Genomic DNA, 10,854 nt, shown 5'->3' with positions numbered 1-10,854 from the left:
TAAAATATTTGACTTATTACTATTAGTCCAAGCTGAGATACAGTACTAGAAAGCTCCTATCTATGTAGGGTCAGTGGAGGTGAAAGGGAAAAAGAAAACATTATACAACTGTTTTCACAGACCTTCACTCTGTATTCTCATCGTAACAAACAAACTAATCTTCATGTATAGAATTGTATATAGTAATTTATATTTATAATAGAGTGTGGTGCTAACCAAAATTCTTCATTAATTATGAAAAAAATATTGACATCTAATATGTAACATAGCTTTTCAAACTCTGCAAAGATGATTAACCTACAAAACAAAACAAAAACCAAAACAACACAAATATGACCCAGAAAATGACTGTCCCATCTGCCATATCTGTCTAAGTACCAACTTGTAAAACAGACCGGGGGCCCCTGCTGCATGTAGGAAGGCTCATGACGTCCATCATAAGTGTTGACTGCAGAAGGACAAAAGACAGCTGGGAATGACAACCTCAGCTTTGCCCATAATGCGTTAAGGAATGGTACACTGAGTGTAGACATCCAACTGTCAAGACCGACCAGGTCATAGTGAAACCTGAAGTGTGAAGTTTTCAAAGTCTAAAGGGCTCATGTGCTTCTTGAGGAGGTCTTCAGGTTGTCCACTCAATAAACACATGATTTAAAGATCTCTTCTGTTAACGCGACAGTTATTACAAGCATTGGCCCATTGTCATTGTGTTCTGTATGACCCGAATGTAATTATGGACAGTATGGTCAACAAGCAGGCAGCTGTTAGACCCAATCTGTTATTATAGATGGATGAAGGTCAGCCGAGGTCCACTGGAAGGCAAACAATGACCAAGAGAAGGAATCCAAGTCAAAAGTTTCACAAGTTTATCTTTGTCCTCCAGGATAATAGAAAACAGACAATACTGTAGTCTGTAGACACCCAGACAGTCCTTATTGTAGTAGTGACAGACCAACAGGTGCAGCTGTCATTAGTTGAAAAAAAATGTATATAAGAAACTTTTCAAAATTTCTAATGAAGCGCATATATTTTATATTACCACAAAAAAACATTGTTTTCCTTTAAGGAACAGGCAAGAATAGATCCACATACACATTTCTGGTGATGACATATGTTAGAAAGTGGTTTAATATAATGAAAATAACACCAGATATGTTCAAATATCAGCTTATATACTGTATTTATAATTTTTTACAAGTACAGGCTTTTCAGTAACTTGAAGGACAAAACAAAAATAGATGCTAATCTAAGACCAGCTCATAAGTTGATTTTCACTGACCAATGGTTACATGAGAGGGATTGTTGCCCACTCCTTTATCTCCAAATACAGATCTTCCTTTTTTGATGTGTGCTCTTTGTTTTCTTGCTCTTCTCTCATAGGGTGGCTGGGTGTCAAAGCTCTGCCTCCTGGATGCATATAAAGAGGGGTTCAGAAAGAGGAGTAAAGACAAGACCACAGCACCTGCAGGTAAGTATGCATGCCTTTTACATATGAATCAACTATCGCACAACATATTGATAATTCAATTTTACTTTATTATTATTTATTTCTAGAGACCCACCACACCAGATCTATCAAGGGGGAGAGGAAGAGAAAGCAAGTAAGTAGGCTGTTTGTTTTTCAAATTATGATTAATATGCCTACATGAAAATGATTCTATATACAAATGCATTAAACCATAAACTTACAACATGTTATCAAAGTGCTTCTCCAGGGACCATATAATCAAATTGCTTTCAACCCATGTTCTTGATTCACAGCTTTCAAGATGTCATGCGACGCCCTCATGGCGGAGTTTGGGCCTGCTGCTACCTTCCTGAGAAAGTCAGATATGGAGCGCCTGGAGGCCCAGACTCGACAATTTGACATAAAGAGGCAGTGTTTTGTGCCCGACCCTGAGGTGGAGTTCGTTAAAGCCAAAGTCACCACCAGAGATGGCGACAAAGTCACAGTTGAAACTGAGTTTGGAAAAGTAAGTGTGTCAGATATTTACACTGACTAATGAGTGGGAAAGCGGTTGTGACAGTCAAACAATCTAAATTAAGATATTCCCTGTGTTAAATTATTTCAGACTGTAGTCCATAAGGAGGCGGATATCCACCCTCAGAACCCGCCAAAGTTCGATAAAATTGAAGACATGGCGATGTTCACCTTCCTCCATGAGCCTGCTGTGCTGTTTAACCTCAAAGAGCGTTACGCAGCATGGATGATCTATGTGAGTAATGACCACAAATGTACTGATCTTTCCACTGTATGAAATCTTGGGACTTATTTTATGTGTTTGTCCACAGACCTACTCAGGACTGTTCTGTGTGACTGTCAACCCCTACAAGTGGCTGCCAGTGTACGATCAGGCAGTGGTCAACGCCTACAGAGGAAAGAAGAGAAGTGAAGCTCCTCCTCACATCTACTCCATTTCTGACAACGCCTACCAGTACATGCTGTCAGGTATGTTCAGCTCTTTGTTTGCATCATCTCTGACACAGCGTTTTGTAATCTCTCCCCCACTGAGGCAAATCTGTGATTTATGGTATTCAGGAATGTGCAAAAATGCATCAAAATGTAGTTTAAAATAATATACCAAATACCCCAATTTTATGTGTGTCAAAATAAACTACTGCATTTTTGTATTTCAGAAATAATAAAAATACTTTTCAGAGGTATCATGAAGTCACTTCGGAAACCTTAAATCAGCCTGTTTGATCTATCCCTTCACCAGTACACTGACTCAGTTGATTAAGTGGACAACAACAGCTTTTCTCTGCCTAATGAGTCATGCAATAAAACTGATATAAACAACCAGTTAACAGATCAGATATTTACATCTCCCTGTGATCATCCAGATTTAGCATAGTTTTCAAGAAGGATTGCTCAACTCTGAAAAGCTTTAAAATATTTTTTCTTACCCAACCAACATAAACTTAACATAGGCTGGAAGTAGCAAACTATTTGTTAGCTGTGAGGGCTGCTACTCAGGGCAATATTTAGCTAGAACATTACATAAACATGATTTAGCCTAGGCTACTAAAATCAACACCAAAAGTTAATGAATTATAGCAATTTATGCTAAAAATGGATAGAAAACAATGGAAACCTACATGTTTCTCACCTTGACCTTCTTCTTTTGGTCTGGATCAATTTACTGTTCTGATTTCAATAAGTCTGGGCAAATTACTGAGTAGGCACCAATCAGAGGCAGCATTTTATTATGATGTCAACACAAAGTATTTCACAGTATTTTTAAACTTTTTAAACTACAAAATACAAAACATGTTGATACAAAATATGAAGCCATATTCTTTAACCATATCAAATACAAATACAAAATCCTATTTTGTATTTCAAATATGTATTTTTGATACATGTATCATAAATATTGCCCCTTCCTTATGATATTGAGCTATATAAATAAATTGACTTGACCTGACTTCCGTCCACCATCCAGACATTTTAAGAAAGATTTCCTAACACTGAACTTAAATCTTACAGACAGAGAAAACCAGTCTGTCCTTATCACGTAAGTACTTCACAAATAGTATCTGATTCCTATTTGAAGAACTACGTTTTTGTTTTGTCTTCATGACATGTTCATTTCACATGTTTGTTTTCATTCTCAGCGGAGAATCTGGTGCAGGAAAGACTGTGAACACCAAGAGAGTCATCCAGTACTTTGCCAGCATCGCAGCTGTTTCTGGCAAGAAGGATGCTGCTCAGGAGAAAAAGGTTGGTTTAAAACAGTGTCATCATTTGTACACTGTGATTTATATAATAAATTAGGTTTTGACTTTGAAGGACTAAATTTTGGCACCAATTAATTCTGCAGGGTACCCTGGAGGATCAAATCATCCAGGCCAATCCTGCCCTGGAGGCCTTTGGAAACGCCAAGACCATCAGAAATGACAACTCCTCCAGATTTGTAAGTTTGGTCACTTCAGAGAGTACTAGCATAGATATGTCTTTGTTATGTTGACAACTTCTAAATTACATGTTCTCATTACAGGGTAAATTCATTCGAATCCATTTTGGAGTCAGTGGTAAACTGGCTTCAGCAGATATTGAAACTTGTAAGTACACAGTACATTAAAGTTAGGAAAAGAGTTCTCATAGGTCAGGAATATACCTTAATCTAAATATTTTATATGATGTCAGATCTGCTGGAGAAATCCCGTGTCACCTATCAACTTAAGGCTGAAAGAGACTACCACATCTTCTACCAGATTCTGTCCCAAAAGAAACCAGAACTGCTGGGTAAGGGTTTGATAAAACATAGAATATATCTGTCCCTAAAGAAATATCACATTCACACAGACTGAAACCTTTTTTTTTTGACAGAAATGCTGCTAATCACCAACAACCCCTATGACTACGCCTTTATCTCTCAGGGAGAGACAACTGTAGGCTCCATCGATGATGCAGATGAACTGATGGCTACTGATGTAAGTGTAACAGAATGCTTGATAAAAATTCCACACATAAAGTTTTACAACTAACTCAAATTTAATTTGTAAATGTAAATTTAAGGAAGCTTTTGATGTCCTGGGATTCACCCAAGAGGAGAAGAATGGAATTTACAAGCTGACTGGTGCCATTATGCATTATGGAAACATGAAGTTCAAGCAGAAACAGAGAGAGGAGCAGGCAGAGCCTGATGGCACAGAGGGTAAATGATCATCATGACAATAAAGAACAGATTACTTCTATTCTCTTAAAACAAGACTATACATACCACTAATATGTGCCTTTATTTTACACAAATAATGTACTAAATGCTTCTCTTACACAAAATCCATTCACAGATCTCGACAAAACTGCATATCTGATGGGTTTGAACTCTGCTGACCTCATCAAAGGCCTGTGTCACCCAAGAGTAAAAGTAGGCAATGAGTGGGTCACCAAAGGTCAGAATGTGCAGCAAGTAAGTTTAAAATGCAGGCACTGTACAGACATCCATTGGGGGTTTAAAGAATAAAGTTGGTTTCAATTATAATGTCATTGATTTTATGCAATTATCTAGGTGAATTACTCAATTGGAGCACTGGCCAAGTCAGTGTATGAGAAAATGTTCTTGTGGATGGTGATAAGAATCAACCAATCCCTGGATACCAAGCAACCTCGTCAGCATTTCATCGGTGTGCTGGACATTGCTGGCTTTGAAATCTTTGATGTGAGTATAAAAGCTTTATGGACATGTGACTATAAACTATACTTTCTCTAACTCCTTTCTTTGAATGTTCTTCCTAGTCCAACACCTTTGAGCAACTGTGCATCAACTACACTAATGAGAAGCTGCAGCAGTTCTTCAACCATCACATGTTTGTGCTGGAACAAGAAGAGTACAAGAAAGAGGGCATCGTATGGGAGTTCATTGACTTTGGCATGGACTTGGCGGCCTGCATTGAACTAATTGAGAAGGTTGGTGTAGAATTAAATTTGATTTCAGAATTCATGTTACAAACATGAACTATTATTTGTTTACATTCAGTTAATTCTAATCAATTCTTTCCTTCAGCCCATGGGCATCATGTCCATCCTTGAAGAGGAGTGCATGTTCCCCAAAGCTAGCGATGCAACATTTAAAGCCAAATTGTATGACAACCATCTGGGTAAAAGTCCCAACTTCCAGAAGCCCAGAGTTGTTAAGGGGAAACCAGAGGCTCATTTCTCCCTGGCTCATTATGCTGGTATTGTTGATTATAACATCTGTAACTGGCTTGTGAAGAACAAGGACCCATTGAATGAAACTGTGGTGGGACTGTATCAGAAGTCTACCTTGAAGTTACTGGCTGTCCTGTTTGCTGGCTATTCTTCTGCAGATTCAGGTAAGGGATCTTTGACTAAACTGGTTAATACTGGTCCTTGAATTATACAGGATATCAACAATGACAAAAATGACAATTACACTTATTTCCATTCAACCCAAGATGCAGGGAAGGGTGGAAAGGGTGGAAAGAAGAAAGGTTCTTCCTTCCAGACTGTGTCTGCACTTCACAGGGTAAAAGAAATCTATAGTTTTGTATATGTCCTTAGTTTGATATATGGAACCTGTTAAAATGTATAGTCTTCATTTACAGGAGAATTTGAACAAACTGATGACCAACCTAAGGTCAACTCACCCCCACTTTGTACGCTGCATCATCCCCAATGAGACCAAGACTCCCGGGGCGATGGAGAATCCTCTGGTCATGCACCAGCTACGCTGTAATGGTGTGCTGGAAGGCATCAGGATTTGCAGGAAGGGATTCCCCAACAGGATCCAGTATGGAGACTTCAAACAAAGGCAAGAAAAGCAGTGTTTGTTTTTTGTGATCCACCTGGACACAATATCAATGATATAACCTGGTGACGTTGTGCCTTTGGGTGTTTGACCGTCAAACACCTTTGCCTAGGCATCATGGTCGGGATTGCTCAGGCCCCAACTTGTGTTTACTTGTAGTTTAAGTGTTCCACAGTTCCGCTTTATTCATCCACAGCCATCTCGTCCCTTTTCTGTGGCATCAGTTCTGTTACTGATGGCTCCATTCCTGTGTCATCCTGTGTGCCAGAGCCAAGGATGTTGTGCGTAATGTGCGGCCATCAAGGTTGGCTTTAGAGGCTTTGAGGAAGAACAACTTCCCAACTCGGGAAATGGGGCCATCCGAGGAGCATGCAAATGCACTGTGAACCGCTGATTGCAATTCGCAACCCTCACCACTAGATGCCACTAAAACTTACACACTGAACCTTTTAAACTGTTTGTTACTTTAAAATTAACCTTCATCTGGGTGATCACAGAGATATATCAACATTTGATTGGGTAACTGGTTGCATATATCAGATTTATCACTTGACTCATTAGTCAGAGAAACACTGTACACTTAATCAACTGAATCAGTGTACTGCTGAAGGGATAGATCAAACAGGCTAATAGATTTTTTAGTATTTTTTGTATTTTTGAAATACAAATATATAGTAGTTTGTTTTGATACAGGGAGTGGCTGCTGCATTTTGTAGTTTATTTTGGTACACTTGAATTTAGGGTTCTAGGATTCACATTTTAAAATACATTCTGATGTCTTTTTTGCCCATCCCTGAAGATGTTATGGTTGTATCATTTCAGATATCGCATCCTGAACCCTAATGCTATCCCTGAGGGACAGTTCATGGACAACAAGAAAGCAGCAGAAAAACTTTTGGGCTCTTTGGATATTGACCATGAGCAGTATAAACTAGGACACACAAAGGTTGCTTCTGTCTCTACAACAATTACAAACAGCAGGGTTTAATAAGTAATTTTGCCGGGGAGAAATTACAAAAAACTTTGTTAATTGCAGGTGTTCTTCAAAGCTGGTCTGCTGGGTGTTCTTGAGGAGATGAGAGATGATCGTCTCGCTCTCATCATCACTGGAATCCAAGCGAGATCCAGAGGACTACTTGCCAGGATTGAGTTCCAGAAAATAGTTGAGCGCAGGTTGGTGTATTACTTTAAACATTTACAGTAAATTAAAGAAAGGGTACAGAAAAATAGATCTAAGCTTACTGATGTTTTTCAACAGGGACTCCTTACTGGTGATCCAGTGGAATGTGCGTGCCTTCATGGGTGTCAAGAATTGGCCCTGGATGAAGATGTACTTCAAAATAAAACCTCTGCTGAAATCAGCTGAGACTGAGAAGGAGATGGCAAACATGAAGGAGGAGTTTGTGAAGCTCAAAGAGGCTTATGCTAAGTCTGAGGCTCGCAGGAAAGAGCTGGAGGAAAAAACGGTCACTCTTCTCCAAGAGAAGAACGACCTGCAGCTCCAAGTCCAAACTGTACGATCAGTCATTCAGTTTACGTAAAACTTACAGCGATATACTTCCAAAAATGTGATGAGTAAAAATATTTGTTAAATCTACTGTAGGAACAAGACAATCTTACAGATGCTGAGGAGCGCTGTGAGGGTCTGATCAAGTGTAAGATCCAGTTTGAAGCCAAAACCAAAGAGCTGACAGAGAGGCTGGAAGATGAAGAGGAGATGAATGCAGAGCTGACTGCCAAGAAGAGGAAGCTAGAGGATGAGTGTTCAGAACTCAAGAAGGACATCGATGATCTGGAGCTGACTCTGGCTAAAGTAGAAAAGGAAAAGCATGCCACTGAGAACAAGGTAATTAAAGCAGCTACAGTCTGTATTTTGTTAATAACAATTAATCAGATTACGTATAATGTGAAATAGTTTGTTTGTGGTGCCAAACCCACAGATTATCACCTGGCTTTGCAGTTCCTCTCAGCTGTAAGGAGTGTTTTAACATCTTTCAGCTCCTTCTTTTAGCTTCATAGCCCCAAAACTAAACTGAACTGTTGATTCACTCTCACCGCTCTCATAACTTCACTTTCAGGCCCAGCAGAGCATAAGCTCTAAAAGCACACTTCAGGCCACCTGACCAGCACTAAATGGCAGTCAAAATTAGTGGAGCAATTAGCAGGTAAAGAGTAGAGAGGTAAACCAGAGCTAAAAGCAGAGTGAATCTTGGACTTTCATTTAACGGGTGGCCAGAGACACAGCTCTAAATGTTGCTCTGTGTCTGCTAGCCATATATACTTCAAAGGTAATACTGTGTCAGTGTTGTGTTGACAGATGCCCATAAGTTGTTAAAAAACAAGTTACTGTGTGCTTAAATACTTATTTATAGTATAGTATTAAAGAAGAGTCTTTCAACAACTGTAATCTGTTTTCTAAGGTTAAAAACCTGACCGAAGAGATGGCAGCTTTGGATGAAATCATTGCTAAGCTCACCAAAGAGAAGAAAGCTCTTCAGGAGGCTCATCAGCAAACGCTGGACGACCTGCAGAGTGAGGAGGACAAAGTCAACACTCTGACCAAGGCCAAAGCCAAGCTGGAGCAGCAAGTCGATGATGTGAGTACAATGGTATTTGCGACTAAATCTCAAGTTCTGAAGACACAACTTATAGAGTAAATGTTTGAATTGTTTGGTCTGTTAGCTTGAAGGATCATTGGAGCAAGAGAAGAAAGTGAGGATGGATCTGGAAAGAGCCAAGAGAAAATTGGAGGGGGACTTAAAGTTATCCCAAGAAAGTGTGATGGATCTGGAGAATGACAAGCAGCAGCTGGAGGAAAAGCTCAAAAAGTAAAACACATCTTTGACAATCACAAACACGATGCACATCATACTACATCTGATTACTACCGTAAACCGTTTTGTCATTCAATGTAGGAAAGACTTTGAAATCAGCCAGCAACTCAGTAAGATTGAGGATGAACAAGCCATGGGTGCTCAACTTCAAAAGAAACTGAAGGAGTTACAGGTAACTGCACAAACAGGTCTTATCTCTTGCGTTATTATGTGAATTCCAATTAAAAATTTATTATCATATGATGAATTTCATCAAGGCTCGCATTGAAGAGCTGGAGGAAGAGCTGGAGGCAGAGCGAGCTGCCCGAGCCAAGGTGGAGAAACAGAGGGCTGATTTGGCCAGGGAACTGGAGGAGATCAGTGAGAGGCTGGAGGAGGCCGGAGGAGCCACTGCGGCCCAGATAGAGATGAACAAGAAGAGAGAGGCCGAGTTTCAGAAGATGCGCAGAGACCTTGAAGAGGCCACTCTGCAGCACGAAGCCACTACTGCTACACTGAGAAAGAAGAATGCAGACAGTGTGGCCGACCTGGGAGAGCAGATTGACAATCTGCAAAGAGTCAAACAGAAGCTGGAGAAAGAGAAATGCGAATTCAGACTGGAGCTGGATGATGTGGTGTCCAACATGGAGCAGATTGTCAAAGTTAAAGTAAGACAAACAAAACCAGTCAACTCATCTTTAACAAATAATTTGACATGTTGTGAAATTTGCTGTATTCACTTTCTTGCCAAGAGTTAAATGAGAAAATTGCTACCAATCGTTAAATATGAAGCTACTACCAGCACCTGGTAGCTGTTACCTTTGGGCACAGCTAGTTGTTTCCACCCTGTTTCGAGTGTCTGTGCAAAGCTAAGCTAAGCTAAATGGTTGCTCGCATATTCATATTTACAGTATAGACATGAGAGCAGGAACAGTCTGAAATATGTTTATCCACTTTCTTACAGAGAGTTGCCACTGTTATGTTTGTTTGGTAGCCTAAGTATGGGGGTAGAGAGGGCAACCTCAGAGATGACAAGAAGCAGAAGTGACAGGAAGTCACTGCCCCACTGCTTTTGGCCAAGAAAGTGTTACAACATGTAACCCTTTGATAATCACAAACTGTTATTCTTACATTTGTTTGAGTACAGATTTAACAAACAAGATACATTTATAAAAACTGAGCTTTAGAGGTGCTGGCAGACAGGTTCTAAATTTGAACAGAGCCTAGCTGTGTCCAGCTAGTATTTTGTTTTCATGCTTTTACTCCTTACACTAAGCCTGGCTGATGGCCTGCTGGAGCTACCTCTATAGTTAACACAGATATGAAAGTGGTACTCTCAAATTATACTATACAGAAAATAATGCTTGGGTTGGATACATTCTATGATTTACATATTAATGAAAACATCATTTAACTCAGGCCAACCTGGAGAAAATGTGCCGCACTTTGGAGGATCAAATGACTGAATACAAGACGAAATCGGAGGAAGGCCAGCGTACCATCAATGACTTTGCAATGCAAAAAGCAAAGCTTCAAACTGAAAATGGTAATCAGTTTAACAAGTGTCAGCTAAAGTGGAGTTATTTCAGATATTTGCAGGGTGCAAACTGACATATAACTAAACACCAATTGCAGCTTGATATGTGGCCTTTCAAATATTTATTTTTCAGGTGAGATTAGCAGACAGCTGGAGGAGAAGGACTCCTTGGTCTCCCAGCTGACCAGAGGGAAGCAGTCTTACACTCAGCAGATTGAAGACCTCAAGA

General features: G+C 39.7%; 1 protein-coding gene across 1 annotated transcript in view; it reads left to right on the top strand.

The window, feature by feature from the left end:
- LOC123980113 (myosin-6-like) overlaps nt 1-10,854 on the top strand; it is an 18,029-nt gene that overhangs the window by 1,228 nt on the left and 5,947 nt on the right. The window contains exons 3-28 of the mRNA XM_046064346.1: nt 1,381-1,468; nt 1,555-1,601; nt 1,762-1,973; nt 2,073-2,216; nt 2,293-2,449; nt 3,491-3,518; nt 3,619-3,724; nt 3,825-3,917; nt 4,002-4,065; nt 4,151-4,249; nt 4,334-4,437; nt 4,523-4,661; nt 4,798-4,916; nt 5,016-5,165; nt 5,243-5,413; nt 5,511-5,820; nt 5,923-5,993; nt 6,073-6,278; nt 7,098-7,221; nt 7,312-7,448; nt 7,534-7,789; nt 7,879-8,121; nt 8,696-8,872; nt 8,958-9,103; nt 9,191-9,281; nt 9,367-9,648. Coding sequence (XP_045920302.1) covers nt 1,770-1,973; nt 2,073-2,216; nt 2,293-2,449; nt 3,491-3,518; nt 3,619-3,724; nt 3,825-3,917; nt 4,002-4,065; nt 4,151-4,249; nt 4,334-4,437; nt 4,523-4,661; nt 4,798-4,916; nt 5,016-5,165; nt 5,243-5,413; nt 5,511-5,820; nt 5,923-5,993; nt 6,073-6,278; nt 7,098-7,221; nt 7,312-7,448; nt 7,534-7,789; nt 7,879-8,121; nt 8,696-8,872; nt 8,958-9,103; nt 9,191-9,281; nt 9,367-9,648 — 3,621 coding nt within the window. The 5' untranslated portion in view covers nt 1,381-1,468; nt 1,555-1,601; nt 1,762-1,769. The remainder of the gene's footprint in view (nt 1-1,380; nt 1,469-1,554; nt 1,602-1,761; nt 1,974-2,072; nt 2,217-2,292; nt 2,450-3,490; nt 3,519-3,618; nt 3,725-3,824; nt 3,918-4,001; nt 4,066-4,150; nt 4,250-4,333; nt 4,438-4,522; nt 4,662-4,797; nt 4,917-5,015; nt 5,166-5,242; nt 5,414-5,510; nt 5,821-5,922; nt 5,994-6,072; nt 6,279-7,097; nt 7,222-7,311; nt 7,449-7,533; nt 7,790-7,878; nt 8,122-8,695; nt 8,873-8,957; nt 9,104-9,190; nt 9,282-9,366; nt 9,649-10,854) is intronic.

The sequence above is a fragment of the Micropterus dolomieu genome, linkage group LG01, assembly GCF_021292245.1.
Source record: "Micropterus dolomieu isolate WLL.071019.BEF.003 ecotype Adirondacks linkage group LG01, ASM2129224v1, whole genome shotgun sequence".
Taxonomy (NCBI): domain Eukaryota; kingdom Metazoa; phylum Chordata; class Actinopteri; order Centrarchiformes; family Centrarchidae; genus Micropterus; species Micropterus dolomieu.
Note: the sequence above shows the minus strand (reverse complement) of the source record. Positions and strands in the feature narration are given on the sequence as shown.